We start from the raw sequence: 17,481 nt of genomic DNA on the forward strand, positions 1-17,481 counted from the left end.
TGCTGTGGAAAATGTTGTCAATGCCGCCGGTGATGGGAATGAGTTTTTGGGGTCTTTGGTGGGTCGAAGTATAATTTTTAGGTGGGGAACAGAAAGAAAGGAAACGGAATAGTTTGTTTTGGTTTTCATACTGGATTCAACTGAGCTAGAGGCCAAGTCAGAAGTCAAATTGGCAATTGTTCAGCCCTCTAGGTTGGTTCAGTAATTGACAAAGTCAAACAAAACTCGCCCAACTTGGACTTCGAGTGAAGTTGCAAATCTCCTTGTTGGAGGCCAAGGCTTTTAGTGTTCCAGTCACCAACAGAACCGTTTCTGACCGTTCTGATCCTGAATTTGATGGAGCTTTGAGAACACTCCGTCCCGCCCCCCCCGACATAAAACTAATTGCTGCATGCCCAATACAGAATACCAATGATGACTGTATTTTTTATAAATTCTCATCCTTGTTTTCAGATCTCTCCATGGCCTCCTCATCTCTGTAAACTCTTACAACTCTCCGAGATCTCTGCGCTCCTCCAGTTCTGGCCTCTTGCGCATCCCCTGTTTTAATCGCTTCGCCATTGGCGGCCGTGCCTTCCGCTGTCTCGGCCCTAAGCTCCGGAATTCCCTCCCTATTCCTCTCCGCCTCGCTACCTCTCTCTCCTTTACAACCTACCGCTTTTGGTCATCTGTCCTAATATCTCTCTGTGACTCGGTGTCAAATTTTGTTTGATAATGGCTCTTGTGAAGCGCCTTGGGACGTTTTACTATGTTAAAAGGCGCTACATAAATACCAAGTTTAAATATTAAAACCTACCTTATTCGATTTCAGTTTGCTTTTTTGTGGTGATAGTTGCAGGGTTTGAGCAATATTGGGACTAGCCTGCTCCATGTAGCATTCCCTACATTAACCAATATATTTTACAGATGGAGTTAAATTTACTACTACCCGAAAGACTTCTTTTTACAAAATAATTCCACGTCGGCATCAGTGTGAAACCTTCATTTGCCTGTATCATTCAAAAATTATAGGAACAGCTATTCTTGGAGAACAGTTTATTTAATAATATACCATCTTAATATCAGCATTGCTAAACTGTTAACAATCAGTTCCAAAATAGCTTAGTTAATTCTAGTTTTTAAAAAAAAGAGTACATGATCCCCATTTTCCAATATTCAGTTACAAATATCCTGTTACAAAATACCTCGCGCCCCTTCCATTTCAACCTGGCTCCTACATCACAGTGCATTTTTTGGGGGTTTTACAACTTGGTCATTCTTAAAATATTTAGTCGTACTGGAAGGAAGGTTGCTGTTGCAGCGTAGGAGATCTCTCTGAGAATACCAAACCACTCCTCCTTGTCGTCGTCATACCTGAAAACAAAAGACAAATTAGTATCTTACAGCAGTGAAGGAGGCCATTCAGCCCATCGTGCCTGTGCTGGCTCTTTGAAAGAGCGATTCAATTAGTCCCGCGCCTGTCCAACACCCCCCCGCCCCCTGCTCATTCCTCACAGCTCTGCAAATTTTCTAGCATTTAAAATGCCCCCAATATGAAATGGTGAGAGGGCATTGTCTCTCTTCCCACCCAACCCCCACCAGCCACCAAGACATTGGAAGATGTCATGTTGATATTGTACATCGACCTGCTCAGGTCCCATCTTGAGTACCGTGTTTAGCTTTGATCACCAGAGCACAAGGGAAATATTCTCGCCCTAGAGGTACAGCAGAGTTTAGCCATGAGGTTGATCACTAGCGTGAGCATAGGAACTAGAGGAGGCCATTTAGCCCCTCGAGGCTGTTCCACCATTCAATGATCATGCCTGATCTGTGACCTTTGGCCCATATCCCTTAATATCTTTGGTTAAGAAAGATCTATCAATCACAGATTTAAAATTAACAATTGACCCAGCATCAACTGCCGTTTGCGGAAGAGAGTTCCAAACGTCTACCACCCTTTGCGTTTAGAAGTGTTTCCTAACTTCACTCCTGAAAGGTCTGGCTCTAGTTTTTAGACTATGCCCCTCAGTCCTGGACTCCCTAACCAGCAGAAATAGCTTCTAAATTCCAGGGAAGAATAAATGAATGGATAAAGTTACGAAGAAGGATTGAAGAAACTGGGTGAAACAGCGATTTACTTGTACCTCGTGCAATTTAGTATACTGTATTCGCTGCTCACGATGCGGCCTCTATATTGGGGAGACGAAACGCAGATTGGGTGACCGCTTTGCGGATCCCCTCCATTCAGTCCGCAAGCGTGACCCCGAGCTTCCGGTCGCCTGTCAATTTAATTCTCCGCCTCCCTCCCACTCTGACCGCTCTGTCCTCGGCCTCTTGCACTGTTCCAACGGAGCGCAACATAAGCTCGAGGAACAGCACCTCATCTTTCAATTAGGCACTTTACAGCCTTCTGGACTCAACATTGAGTTAACAATTTCAGATTATAAACGCTGTCCCCAATTTTTTTGGATGGCAGCTGTTGCTGATGATTCTGCTATTCCCATTTACACCTCTTCTAAACCCATCTTTTGTTTCTTTACTTGTCCCATTACCATCTCCTTTCACCTTGCACCATCATCCCTTTTAGTCATTTAATCACTCCTGCCTTCCACCCTATCACAGACCTTCCCTTTTGCTCTTTACTTCCCTCCCCCCTCTCCCTGCCTCTGTACTTGCTTAAAACCTGTTATATCTCTAACTTTTGCCAGTTCTGACGAATGGTCATTGACCTGAAACATTGACTCTGTTTCTATCTCCACAGATGCTGCCTGACCTGCTGAGTGTTTCCAGCATTTTCTGTTTTTAAGAACATAAGAAATAGGAGCCCATTCGGCCCATTGAGCCTGCTCCACCATTCCATTAGATCATAGCTGATATTCTACCTGAGAGAATATCAGCTGATATTCTAACCACAGCACGGTGGCATAGTGGTTAGCACTGTTGCCTCACAGCACCAGAGACCCGGGTTCGAATCCGGCCTCGGGCGACTGTCTGTGTGGAGTTTGCACATTCTCCCCGTGTTTGCGTGGGTTTCCTCCGGGTGCTCCGGTTTCCTCCCACAGTCCAAAGATGTGCGAGTTAGGTTGATTGACTATGATAAATTGACCCTTAGTGTTAGGGGGATTAAATACGTGGGGTTACAGGGATAGGGTGGGATATGTGTTGGTGTAGGGGTTACGGGGATCGGGTGGGATATGTGTCGGTGCAGGCTCGATGGGCCGAAATGGCCTCTATCTGCACTGTGGGGTTTCTGTGATTCTGTGAAATCTGCCTTCCTGCACTAACCCCATATCCCTTGGTTATTTCAGATTTCCAGCATCCCCAGTATTTTGCTTTCATATGAAGAAACTGGGGCTCTTTTGCCTTGAAAGGAGGCGACTGAAAGGAGACCTATAGCAATATTGATGAATATTAATCCAGTGCAGTACTTCAAGGCATGCCAAGATACCAGAACAGGGGCACAGGTTACAACTAGTGAAAGAAAAGCTTGGGACTGATATTGGGAAGAATTTCTTCATGGAGAGAGTGGTTAATACTAGGAATGGGGAGTGAAGTTGAAAACCTTAGACTCATTCAAGAGACAGATGATGCGCTGGAGAGGGGGGAAGGAATGTAAATTATTCTGGATAGGTGAGCTGAATATAGGTCATAAATATAAGATAGTCACTAATAAATCTAATAGGGAATTTAAGAGAAACCTCTTTACCCAGAGAGTGGTTAGAATGGAACTTGCTACCACAGGGAGCAGTTAAGGTGAATAGAATAGATGCATTTACGGGAAAGTTAGATAAGTACACGAGGGACAAAGGAATAGAAAGATATACTGATAGGGTGAGGAGGCGGTTCATAAGAACATAAGAAGTAGGAGCAGGAGTAGGCCATACGGCCCCTCGGGCCTGCTCCGCCATTCAATAGGATCATGGCTGATCCGAACCTAGACTCACGTCCACTTCCCTGCCCTCTCCCCGTAACCCCTAATTCCCTTATCTGCTAGGAAACTGTCTATCTCCATTTTAAATTTATTTAATGTTGCAGCTTCCACAGCTCTCTGGGGTAGCAAATTCCATAGATTTACTACCCTCTGAGTGAAGAAGTTTCTCCTCATCTCAGTTTCGAAAGGGCAGCCCCTTATTCTAAGATTATGCCCCCTAGTTCTAGTCTCACCCATCAGTGGAAACATCCTCCCCGCATCCACCCGATCAAGCCCCCTCACAATCTTATATGTTTCGATAAGATCGCCTCATTCTTCCGAACTCCAATGAGTAGAGTCCGAACCTACTCAACCTTTCCTCATACGTCAATCCCCTCATCTCCAGAATCAACCGAATGAACCTTCCCTGAACCGCCTCAAGAGCAAGTATATCTTTTCTTAAATATGGAAACCAAAACTGCACGCAGTATTCCAGGTGTGGCCTCACCAATACCCTGTATAACTGCAGCAAGACTTCCCTGTTTTTATACTCCATCCCCCTCGCAATAAAAGCCAAGATTCCATTGGCCTTCCTGATCACCTGCTGCACCTGCAGACTAACTTTTTGTGTTTCATGCACCAGGACCCCCAGATCCCTTTGTACTGTAGCACTTTGCAGTTTCTCTCCATTTAGATAATAAATTGCTCTTTGATTTTTTTCTGCCAAAGTGCATAACCTCACACTTTCCAACATTATATTGCATCTGCCAAATCTCTGCCCACTCACTTAGCCTGTCTATGTCCTTTTGCAGGTTTTTTATGTCCTCACTCACTGCTTTCCCTCCCATCTTTGTATCGTCATGTAGAGCATAAACACTGACATAGACCTATTGGGCCGAATGTCCTGTTTCTGTGCTATAAATTCTATGTAATTCTAGGACTGACCTCTCACATCTCTATTTTGTGATGTGTCTGACTGACTGGATTATAGAAAGACATGTCTTCTCTTGAACTCTCACTCACTCACTCAGTCTGTTGGAGAGCCACCTATGCATTCAGCACTAGTCATTATAATCGGCTTCCAAAAGCTTACAAGTGGAAATGCAAGAGCAACACTGAGAGTCGGGAGGGGGTGGGGGGTGATCATTTAGTATGTTGCGACGTGTAGCGTTTTAAACTTACTTCCATATGTCGTTGATTTCAGTTGGGACAAAATCTCCGGATTCAGATTGTATCATGGCAAATCCACCAATGGCGTACAGGCGGTCCAACAGAGTGACCAGGCTCAGTGAGCTACGCTCCTGAGGGAATTCCGCTACCTCTTCCCACCTACAGCGTAGAGAAGGTACTGGTTAAACAGGAAGCGGCACGATGCCTAGAAAATGCCACCTTTACCCTTTTTCAAATCAACTACAGCAGCAAACGGCAGGCTAAAGACTCCTTAATATCTGGATGGTCCAGGGGAACAGCAGGCTAGAGCAGAGGGTCACAGGCTAGACTTCTTCCCCCTCTCCACCCTCCCTGCGCGCCCAAGTTCGTAATCTTAGTCAGGCTGCGGTAAGGACGGTCCTGCTTGTTTTTTTTGGGCGGGGGTGGGGAAGCCATCACCAAACTTTTGTTGGTGTCAGCCAGTAGCCTCAGACATGGAAGGTTGTGGGTTCAAGTCCCACTCCAGAGCCTTGAGAACACACTCCAGGCTCACCACACTCCAGGCTGACACTCCAGTCCGGTACTGAGGGAGCGCTGCACTGTCGGAGGTGCCGTCCTTTGGATAAGATGTTAAACTGAGGCCCCATCTGCGCTCTCAGGTGGACGTAAAAGATCCCACGCCCACTATTTCAAGGAAGAGCAGGGGGAGTTCTCTCCGGTGTCCTGTCCAACATTTATCTCTCAACCAACATCACTTAAAAAAAAAAAAAAAATCAGATTATCTGGTCATTATCTCATTGCTGTTAGTGGGTTCTTGCTGTGTGCACATTGGCTGCCACGTTTCCTACATTACAATAATAACTACACTTCAAATAGTAATTAGCTGTAAAGTGCTTTGGGAGGTCTTGAAGGCGCCATATAAATGCAAGTTCTTTCTATCTTATTGAGGGGCTCGCAGTGAATCTTGTGGAGCAGCTCAGCTCTGCTTCGTAACCTTCAGGAGTACAAGACCTGTTTGGAGGACTCTCTTGATGACTCAATGCATTTTCCCCTGTATGGTACAGGGTCATATACAAACCAGGAAGGCGTTCCTGATCCGGGTCAAGTTAGCCGGGGAGGCAGCTGAGAGAAGCTACACACCACGCCTCAGCAGCAGGGACTCGTGGAAAAATGAATATAAATCAATCTGGGTCTCCATTAGCATCGCCAGCTCTGGTTGAAGGTAATCCTGGAGCTTTCATCACATGACCGCCCACCCAGTCAAACAGCCTTCTCTACACATCTCCAATATTTTTATAATTAATTGTTGAATCTCCCACCATCAACATTCTAGAGGGTCACCATTGACCAGAAACTTAACTGGACCAGCCACATAAATACTGTGGCTACAAGAGCAGGTCAGAGGCTGGGTATTCTGTGGCAAGTGTCTCACCGCCTGACTCCCCAAAGCATTTCCACCATCTACAAGGCACAAGTAAGGAGTGTGATGGAATACTCTCTACGTGCCTGGATGAGAGCAGCTCCAACAACACTCGAGAAGCGCGACCCCCATCCAGGACAACGCCGCCCACTTGATTGGCACCCCATCCACCACCGGCGTACCATGGCTGCAGTGTGTACCATCTACAAGATGCACTGCAGCAACTCCCAAACCCGCGACCTCTACCACCTAGAAGGACAAGGGCAGCAGGCGCATGGACACAGCACCATCTCTAAGTCACACACCATTCTGACTTGGAAGTATATCGCTGATCCTTCATCATCGCTGGGTCAAAATCCTGGAACTCCCTCCCTAACAGCACTGTGGGAGTACCTTCACCACGAGGACTGCAGCGGTTCAAGGTGGTGGCTCACCACCACCTTCTCGAGGGCAATTAGGGATGGGGAATAAATGCTGGTCCTGCCAGCGATGCCCACATCACATAAATGAATTAAAATAAATAAATAAAAGGTTACAAAGAAAATGAAAAAAACACACCATTTTTATTTAATACCCTGACAAGTTTCCTCCTGGGTTAATTTTAGAATTTCTGGAGACTCCAGGGAAATCCTCGAGTGTTGACAACCCTAGTTCCCGCTCCTGGTGACTATCGAGCTGGACGGTGAGGGGACAGGATTGGGCTCAGCTGGGATATCACTTTGGGTTGAAAACCTGCTGCTTTGCAGTCTCGGTGCTAACATACAGGACAAGATGTCTCTTACTTGTTCGCAGCTATGTCGTACACCTCGATGCTGCCAGTCAGCCCGCCGTCCGTGACCCCTGTTGCCACCCAGATTTTGTCCTTGTGGATCGTTGCTCCAAACAAGGAGCGGGCGGTCTTCATGGGCGACAGCTCCTTCCATTCGAACTTCTGGGGGTTGTACACGCACACTTTCTTCAAGCACTTCCTGAAAGCAATAGGTGGAGAGTCAGTCAAACGTCTGGTTTACTCCCTAAATGAAGCGGACTGTTTATCAGCACAGAAACAGCCCATCAACTCTGCTGTAAGGCGTGGCTCAGTGGGTAACACTCTCGCCTCTGAGTCAGAAGGTTGTGGGTTGAAGACTCACTCCAGAGACTTGAGTACAAAATCTAGCCTGATACGTTAAGGGAGTGCTGCACTGTCAGAGGTGCCGTCTTTCTGATGAGACAATAAACCGAGGCCCTGTCTGCCCCTCTAAGGTGGATGTAAAAGATCCTATTTATTGCGAAGAAGAGCAGGGGAGTTCTCCCTGGTGTCCTGGCCAATATTTATCCCTCAACCAACACCTAAAAACAAGTTATCTGATCATTATCACATTGCTGTTTGTGGGAGCTTGCTGTGCGCAGATTGCCTGCTGCCTTTCCTACATCACAACAGTGACTACACTCCAAAAGTACTTAATTGGCTGTGAAGTGCTTTGAGATGGCCTGATTTTGTGAAAGACACTACTTCAATATGTTTTTCTCCTCATGTGCCCTCTCGTCTAATCTCGCTCTCCATACCCTTTTAATATTCCTCTTTTTCAAGCAACTTTTAAAAGATTACACAAACTAGGGTTGTATTCCCTGGAATTTAGAAGGTTGAGGGGTAATTTGATCAAAGTTTTCAAGATATTAAGGGGAACAGAGAGGGTAGATAGAGAGAAACTATTTCTGCTGGTTGGGGAGTCTAGGACTAGGGGGCATAGTCTAAAAATTAGAGCCAGGCCTTTCAGGAGTGAAATTAGGAAACTTCTACACACAAAGGGTGGTAAAAGTTTGGAACTCTCTTCCGCAAACGGCAATTGATGCTAAATCAATTGCTAATTTTAAACTTGAGATTGATAGATTTTTGCTAACCAAAGGTATTAAGGGATATGAAGCAAAGGAGTTAGGTCGCAGATCAGCCTTGATCTCACCGAAAGGCGGAACAGGCTCGAGGGGCTCAATGGCCGCCTCCTGTTCCTATGTTCCGAACTGATTCAACAAGAGAGCAGTCCACCTTCTAACCAGCCTGTGTCCCAGGGCTGTCATCCTACTGAACTCCACAAATAAACACTAAAGCCTGCACATCTGCCGATGCACTTTATTATGGTCATATTTATGCTAATATATATGTACAAATGTATGTTGAAATGTTTAAGTGTCCTAATCCAAATTGTACACTCTTGGGAGCCGCAAGCCTACATTTCGTTGTACTGCACTTGTGCACTAACAATGACAATAAAAGTTGATTTGATTTGATTTGATTTGAATGTGGAATCTTCCTGGCCTGTGCTGAGTTAGCCAATTTCAGCCATTGGAGAGCTACAATTACTAGTAGTCTGAGAGAACTACCCACACCAAGTGTCCAGGAAACCCTGAGCTGCCCATCTCACGTGCCATCTCGTTTAATCTCGCTCTCCACAGACCCCCGAAGGTAACAGGACAGGTAGATAAGGTGGTTAAGAAGTCATACGGGATACTTGCCTTTATTAGCCGAGGCATAGAATATAAGAGCAGGGAGGTTATGCTTGAACTGTATAAAACACTAGTTAGGCCGCAGCTGGAATACTGCATGCAGTTCTGGTCACCACATTACAGAAAGGATGTGATTGCACTGGAGAGGGTGCAGAGGAGATTTACGAGGATGTTGCCTGGGCTGGGAAATTTTAGCTATGAGGAAAGATTGGATAGGCTGGGGTTGTTTTCTTTGGAACAGAGGAGGCTGAGGGGAGACCTAATTGAGGTGTATAAAATTATGAGGGGCCTAGATAGAGTGGATAGGAAGGACCTATTTCCCTTAGCAGAAGGGTCAATAACCAGGGGGCATAGATTTAAACTGGTCAGAGATTTAGAGGGGATTTGAGGAGAAATGTTTTCAGTCAGAGGGTGGTGGGGGTCTGGAACTCACTGCCTGAAAGGGTGGTAGAGGCAGAAACCCTCACCTCATGTAAAAAGTACTTGGATATTCACTTGAAGTGCCGTAACCTACAGGGCTACGGACTAAGAGCTGGGAAGTGGGATTAGGGTGGAGAGCTCTTTGTCGGCCGGCACGGACAAGATGGGCTGAATGGCCTCCTTCTGTGCTGTAAATTTGTATGATTCTATGATTCTCACTCGACCCACGTGTTCTCTATAGTGGAAGGATCCTGATCCTGTAACCCTCAATCTAGCATGTTAGTGAAATGCACAGAACTCTGTAACGTAGAATCCTAAAGTCATAGAATTGTTATATAACAGAAGGAGGCCATTCGGCCCTTTTGAAAGCCACGATTGAATCTGCCTCCGCCACCCTCTCAGGCAGTGCATTCCAGGTCCTAACCACTTGCTGCATAAAATAGTTTTTCCTCGTGTCGCCTTTGGTTCTTCTGCCAATCACCTTTAATCTGTGTCCTCTGGTTCTCGACCCTTCCCCCAATGGGAACAGTTTCTCTCTATCTACTCTGCCTAGACCCCTCATGATTTTGAACACCTCCATCAAATCTCCTCTCAACCTTCTCTGCTCTAAGGAGAACAACCCCAGCTTCTCCAGTCTATCCACATAACTGAAGTCCCTCATCCCTGGAACCATTCTTGTAAATCTTTTCTATACCCTGTCTAAGGCCTTCACATTCTTCCTAAAGTGCAGTCACCCAGAATTGGACACAATACTCCAGTTGAGGCCGAACCAGTGTTTTATAAAGGTTCATCATAACTTCCTTGCTTTTGTACGCTATGTTTCTATTTATGAAGTCCAGGATCCTGTATGCTTTTTTAACCGCTTTCTCAAACTGCCCAGCCACCTTCAACGATTTGTGCACATGCACCCCCAGGTCTCTCTGTTCCTGTGCCCCCTTTAGGATTGTACCCTTTAGTTTATATTGCCTCTCCTTGTTCTTCCTACCAAAATGTATCACTTTGCACTTAAATTTCATCTGCAACGTTTCCGCCCATTTCACCAGCCTGTCTATGTCCTCTTGAAATCTATCACTATCCTCCTCACTATACTTCCAAGTTTTGTGTCATCTGCAAATTTTAAAATTATGCCTGTACACCCAAGTCTAAGTCATTAATATAGAGTTATACAGCACAGAAAGAGGCCCTTCGGCCCATCGTGTCCGCGACAGCCATCAAACCCTGTCTATTCTAATCCCATTTTCCAGCACTTGGTCCGTAGCCTTGTATGCTATGGCATTTCAAGTGCTCATCTAAATGCTTCTTGAATGTTGTGAGGGTTCCTGCCTCTACCATCCTCCTCAGCTTTCTCTGCTCTAAGGAAAACTACTCCAGCCTGTCCAGTCTCTCTTCATAGCTGAAGTGCTCCAGCCCAGGTAACATCCTGGTGAATCTCCTCTGCACCCTCTCCAAAGCAATCACATCCCTCCTATAGTGTGGCGTCCAGAACTACACACAGTATTCCAGCTGTGGCCTAACTAGCGTTCTGTACAGCTCTATCATAACCTCCCTGCTCTTATATTCTATGCCTCGGCTAATGAAGGCAAGTATCCCATATATCAAGAAAAGCAGTGGTCCTAGTACCAACCCCTGGGGAACACAGCTGTATATCTTCCTCCAGTCCGAAAAACAACCGTTCACCACTACTCTCTGTTTCCTGTCACTTAGCCAATTTCATATCCATGCTGCCACTGTCCTTTTTATTCCATGGGCTTCAACTTTGCTAGCTAGCCTATTATTTGGCACTTTATCAAATGCCTTTTGGAAGTCCATGTACACCACATCAACTGCATTGCCCTCATCAACCCTCTCTGTTACTTCATCAAAAAACTCAAGCAAACATGATTTGCCTTCAACAAATCTGTGCTGGCTTTCCTTAATTAATCCACACTTGTCCAAGTGACTGTTAACTTTGTCCCGGATTATCGTTTCTAAAAGCTTCCCCAGTACCAAGGTTAAACTGACTGGCCTGTAGTTACTGGGTTTATCCTTGCACCCTTTTTTGAACAAGGGTGTAACATTTGCAATTCTCCAGTCCTCTGGCACCGCCCCAATTTCTAAGGAGGATTGGAAGATTATGACCAGTACCTCCGCGATTTCCTCCTTAACCTCCCTCAGCATCCTAGGATGCATCCCATCTGCTCCTGGTGACATACCTAATTTAAGTACAGCCAGTCTTTCTAGTACCTCCTCTTTATCAATTTTTATCTCATCCAGTATCTCCACTACCTCCTCTTTCACTATGACTTTGGCAGCATCGTCTTCCTTGGTGAAGACAGATGCAAAGTATTAATTTAGTACCTCAGCCGCACCCTCTGCCTCCCTGCGTAGGTCTCCATTTTGGTCCCTAATCAGCCCCACCCCTCCTTTTACTACCTGTTTGTTATTTATATGCCTATAACAGCCTCATTGTATGTAACTGTAAGGGAAACATTAATAGGCTGTAACGCAAGACCAGCTTGTAAACCACTGAATTCAATAAAACCCCTTAGATAGATGGAAAAATAGTGGTGACGTGGTGCCAAAAGTGGAGTGAGCCTTTGGTGCAGTGGTTGCATTCTAGCCTCTGGGCCTGACAGGTGCAGCGTTTGAACCCCACTCCAGACAGTCCCGGTGAGTGAAATCTGGGCTCCAGCTCTGAATTCTGGGCTGACATCCAATGGGATACTTGCGTCTGGTGGGTGTGGGTGGCACCCCCTTCCCCCCACCACCACATCATATGTTCATAGAATTTACAGCAGATAAACAGGCCATTCGGCCCATCAGGCCCATGCTGTTGTTTATGCTCCACCTGAGCCTCCTCCCACCCTTCTTCATTTAACCCCATCAAGAGAAAACCAAGGGTGTGACGAGAATGAGGAACTTAAAGAAATGATTATTAGTAAAAAAAAAACAGTACTAGCAAAATTAATGGGACTAAAAGTCGATAAATCCCAAGGATTTACATCCTAGGGTTTTGAAAGAGGTGGCCATTGGAATAGTGGACGCATTGGTTGTCATCTTCCAAAATTCTATAGATTCTGGAATGGTTCCTGCAGATTGGAGGATAGCAAATGTAACCCCGCTATTTAAGAAAGGAGGAAGAGAGAAAACGGGGAACTACAGACCCGTTAGCCTCACATCAGTAGTTGGGAAAATGCTGGAATCTATTATAAAGGATGCAATAACTGGGCACTTAGAAACTAATAGTAAGATTGGGCAGCGTCAACATGGATTTATGAAAGGGAAATCTTGTTTGACAAACCTATTGGAGTTCTTTGAGGATGCAACTAGTGGAGTAGACAAAGGGGAACCGGTAGATGTGGTGTATCTGGATTTTCAGAAGGCCTTCGATAAGGTCCCACACAAGAGGTTGATGAACAAAATTAGGGCACATGGAATTGGGGGTAATATACTAGCATGGATTGAGAATTGGTTAACAGACAGAAAACAAAGAGTAGGGATAAATGGGTCTTTTTCAGGATGGCAGGCTGTGACTAGTGGGGTACCACAAGGATCGGTGCTTGGGCCCCAGCTATTCACAATCTATATCAATGATTTGGATGAAGGGACTAAATGTAACATTTCCATATTTGCTGATGATACAAAGCTAGGTGGCAGTGTCAGTTGCGAAAAGGATGTGAAGAGGCTTCAAGGGGATCTCGACAGGCTCAGTGAGTGGGCGAGAACATGGCAGATGGAATATAATGTGGATAAATGTGAGGTTATCCACTTTGGTAGAAAAAACAGAAAGGCAGAGTATTTCCTAAATGGTGACAGATTGGGGAATGCAGATGCTCAAAGGGACCTGGGTGTCCTTGTACATGAGTCACTGAAAGTGAATGTGCAGGTGCAGCAAGCCATTAGGAAGGCAAATGGTATGCTGGCCTTCATTACAAGAGGATTTGAGTACAGGAGTAAAGAAGTCTTACTCCAATTATATAGGGCCTTGGTGAGACCACACCGGGAGTACTGTGTACAATTTTGGTCTCCTTACCTAAGGAAGGATATACTTGCCATAGAGGGAGTGCAACGAAGGTTCACGAGATTGATTCCTGAGATGGTGGGACTGTCGTATGAGAAGAGATTGAGTAAGCTAGGCCTGTATTCTCTTGAATTCAGAAGAATGAGAGGGGATCTCATTGAAGCATACAAAATTATCACAGGGCTTGATAGGATGGATGCTGGGAGAATGTTTCCCTTGGCTGGGGAGTCTAGGACCAGAGGCCACAGCCTCAGGATAAAGGGTAGGCCATTCAGGACTGAGATGAGAAGAAATTTCTTCACACAGAGGGTGGTGAATCTTTGGAATTCTCTACCCAGAGGGCTGTGGAGGCTCAGTCATTGGGTATATTCAAAACAGAAGTCGATAGATTTCTGACTGGTAAAGGCATCAAGGGATATGGTGATAAGGCCGGTGAATGGAGTTGAGGCAGAAGATCAGCCATGATCTCATTGAATGGCGGAGCAGGCTCGAAGGGCTGAATGGCCTACTCCTGCTCCTATTTCTTATGTTCTTCTTACGTTTTAACATATCTTTCTAATCCTTTCTCATTCATATGCTTATCTAGCTTCCCCTTAAATGCATCTATGCTATTTGCCTTCACTACTCCTAGTGATAGTGATGGGCTGTGGGAGCCCATAAAACCCTCTCGCCGTATTGGACTAACCACCCTATCGGCTGGTATAAAGAGGGTTACGGCCATGGAAGGAGCGTTCATCTCGCGGCCTCTCAGACTGCACTACCTCCACTACTTCACACTGCTCTTTCCAAGGGAAGAGTGAGAAGATGCAAAATGATGATGATGATGGTCCAAACATGGGTTTTAATGGCCTGGAGAGATGGTAGGAGGGAGAGAACTGAGGAGGCCACAGTTTTGAAGTCTTGGGAAGGAATGAGTCGGACTGAGAGTAGGAGAAGGTGTGATGAGGTAGGACCTCAACACAGTGATCTTCTTCTAAGGATGAAGGTCCAGGAAGATGGACTGAGTGCTGTCCATCACTTTGAGTGGACCTGCTGCAATTCAAGAGCTCGTCGCATAGGTGGCGGTTAAGGGCGGAAATGGATTCAACCAGATCTCAGATCTCTTTAGATTTGCTTTAGGTTATTTGAAAAAAATATTTAAACGTAAAAATGAAGAGAGACACTTACTTGTCTATTCTTTTCCCTCCTATTACATACACCAGTCCATTGTGAGACACCACAGAATGGCCGTACACTTCATATGGAAGTGGGTCCGATTCTCCCCACTTAAACGTGCTGGAAATAGAAAGAGATTGTTTTTAACAACATGTATAGGAAAACATAAAGGAACAAGGGTGTCTCGGGGTGTGTGTCAGTATTTACAGAGTGTCCCCAAGAGTGTGTCAGTATTTGCAGAGGGTCTCGGGAAATGTGTCAGTATTTACAGAGGGTCCTCAAGAGTGTGTCAGTATTTACAGAGGGTCTCGGGGAGTGTGTCAGTATTTACAGAGGGTCTCGGGGAGTGTGTCAGTATTTACAGGAAGTCCCTGGGAGTGTGTCAGTACTTACAGGGGGTCTCGGGGAGTGAGTCAGTATTTACAATGGGTCTCGGGGAGTGTGTCAGTATTTACAGAGAGTCTCGAGGAGTGTGTCAGTATTTACAGGGGGTCTCGTGTTGTGTGTCAGTATTTACAGAGGGTCTCGGGGAGTGTGTCAGTATTTACAGAGGGTCTCGAGTGTGTCAGTATTTACAGGGGGTCTCGGGGAGTGTGTCAGTATTTACAGGGGGTCTCCGGGAGTGTGTCAGTATTTACAGAGGGTCTCGGGGAGTGTGTCAGTATTTACAGAGTGTCTCGGGGAGTGTGTCAGTATTTACGGGGGGTCTTGGGGAGTGTGTCAGTATTTTCAGGGGGTCTGGGGGAGTGTGTCAGTATTTACAGGGGGTCTCGAGGAGTGTGTCAGTATTTACAGAGGGTCTCGGGGAGTGTGTCAGTATTTACAGGGGGTCTCGGGGAGTGTGTCAGTATTTACAGAGGGTCTCAGGGAGTGTGTCAGTATTTACAGAGGGTCTCGGGGAGTGTGTCTGTATTTACAAAGGGTCTCAGGGAGTGTGTCTGTATTTACAGAGGGTCTCGGGGACTGTGTCTGTATTTACAGAGGGTCTCGGGGAGTGTGCCTGTATTTACAGAGGGTCTCGGGGAGTGTGTCAGTATTTACAGAGGGTCTCGGGGAGTGTGTCTGTATTTACAGAGGGTGTCGGGGAGTGTGTCTGTATTTACAGAGGGTCTCGGGGAGTGTGTCAGTATTTACAGAGGGTCTCGGGGAGTGTGTCAGTATTTACAGGGGGTCTCGGGGAGTGTGTCAGTATTTACAGAGGGTCTCGGGGAGTGTGTCTGTATTTACAGAGGGTCTCGGGGAGTGTGTCTGTATTTACAGAGGGTCTCGGGGAGTGTGTCAGTATTTACGGGGGGGTCATAGAGTTTTACAGCACAGAAAGAGGCCCTTAGGCCCATCGGGTCTTGGGGAGTGTGTCAGTATTTATGGGGGGGTCTCGGGGAGTGTGTCAGTATTTACAGAGGGTCTCGGGGAGTGTGTCTGTATTTACAGAGGGTCTCGGGGAGTGTGTCAGTATTTACAGGGGGTCTCGGGGAGTGTGTCAGTATTTACAGGGGGTCTCGGGGAGTGTGTCAGTATTTACAGGGGGTCTCGGGGAGTGTGTCAGTATTTACAGGGGGTCTCGGGGTGTGTGTCTGTATTTACAGAGGGGCTCGGGGAGTGTGTCAGTATTTACAGGGGGTCTCGGGGAGTGTGTCAGTATTTACAGGGGGTCTCGGGGAGTGTGTCAGTATTTACAGGGGGTCTCGGGGAGTGTGTCTGTATTTCCAAAGTGTCTCGGGGAGTGTGTCAGTATTTACAGGGGGTCTCGGGGAGTGTGTCAGTATTTACAGGGGGTCTCGGGGAGTGTGTCCGTATTTACAGGGGGTCTCGGGGAGTGTGTCTGTATTTACAGGGGGTCTCGGGGAGTGTGTCAGTATTTACAGAGGGTCTCGGGGAGTGTGTCAGTATTTACAGAGGGTCTCGGGGAGTGTGTTAGTATTTACAGGGGGTCTCGGGGACTGTGTCTGTATTTACAGGGGGTCTCGGGGAGTGTGTCAGTATTTACAAAGGGTCTCGGGGAGTGTGCCAGTATTTCCAGAGGGTCTCGGGGAGTGTGTTAGTATTTACAGAGGGTCTCGAGTGTGTCAGTATTTACAGGGGGTCTCGGGGAGTGTGTCAGTATTTACAGAGGGTCTCGGGGAGTGTGTCTGTATTTACAGAGGGTCTCGGGGAGTGTGTCAGTATTTACAGGGGGTCTCGGGGAGTGTGTCAGTATTTACAGGGGGTCTCGGGGAGTGTGTCAGTATTTACAGGGGGTCTCGGGGAGTGTGTCAGTATTTACAGGGGGTCTCGGGGAGTGTGTCTGTATTTACAGAGGGGCTCGGGGAGTGTGTCAGTATTTACAGGGGGTCTCGGGGAGTGTGTCAGTATTTACAGGGGGTCTCGGGGAGTGTGTCAGTATTTACAGGGGGTCTCGGGGAGTGTGTCTGTATTTCCAAAGTGTCTCGGGGAGTGTGTCAGTATTTACAGGGGGTCTCGGGGAGTGTGTCAGTATTTACAGAGGGTCTCCAGGAGTGTGTCAGTATTTACAGGGGTTTCGGGGAGTGTGTCAGTATTTACAGGGGGGCTGGGGGAGTGTGTCAGTATTTACAGGGGGTCTCGGGGAGTGTGTCCGTATTTACAGGGGGTCTCGGGGAGTGTGTCTGTATTTACAGGGGGTCTCGGGGAGTGTGTCAGTATTTACAGAGGGTCTCGGGGAGTGTGTCAGTATTTACAGAGGGTCTCGGGGAGTGTGTTAGTATTTACAGGGGGTCTCGGGGACTGTGTCTGTATTTACAGAGGGTCTCGGGGAGTGTGTCAGTATTTACAGGGGGTCTCGGGGAATGTGTCAGTATTTACAAAGGGTCTCGGGGAGTGTGCCAGTATTTCCAGAGGGTCTTGGGGAGTGTGTTAGTATTTACAGAGGGTCTCGAGTGTGTCAGTATTTACAGGGGGTCTCGGGGAGTGTGTCAGTATTTACAGAGGGTCTCGGGGAGTGTGTTAGTA

At 46.6% G+C, this 17,481-nt stretch overlaps 1 protein-coding gene across 1 annotated transcript in view; it reads right to left on the minus strand.

Moving 5' to 3' along the window:
* Positions 1 to 1,020: 1,020 nt before the first annotated feature.
* klhl40b (kelch-like family member 40b) overlaps positions 1,021 to 17,481 on the minus strand; it is a 35,871-nt gene continuing 19,410 nt past the window's right edge. The window contains exons 3-6 of the mRNA XM_085987437.1: positions 14,527 to 14,634; positions 7,241 to 7,426; positions 5,072 to 5,218; positions 1,021 to 1,353 (exon numbers count right to left, since the gene is read on the minus strand). Coding sequence (XP_085843563.1) covers positions 1,242 to 1,353; positions 5,072 to 5,218; positions 7,241 to 7,426; positions 14,527 to 14,634 — 553 coding nt within the window. The 3' untranslated portion in view covers positions 1,021 to 1,241. The remainder of the gene's footprint in view (positions 1,354 to 5,071; positions 5,219 to 7,240; positions 7,427 to 14,526; positions 14,635 to 17,481) is intronic.

This window comes from Somniosus microcephalus, chromosome 5, assembly GCF_052327205.1.
Source record: "Somniosus microcephalus isolate GS21.2 chromosome 5, FLI_Smic_1.0, whole genome shotgun sequence".
Lineage (NCBI taxonomy): Eukaryota > Metazoa > Chordata > Chondrichthyes > Squaliformes > Somniosidae > Somniosus > Somniosus microcephalus.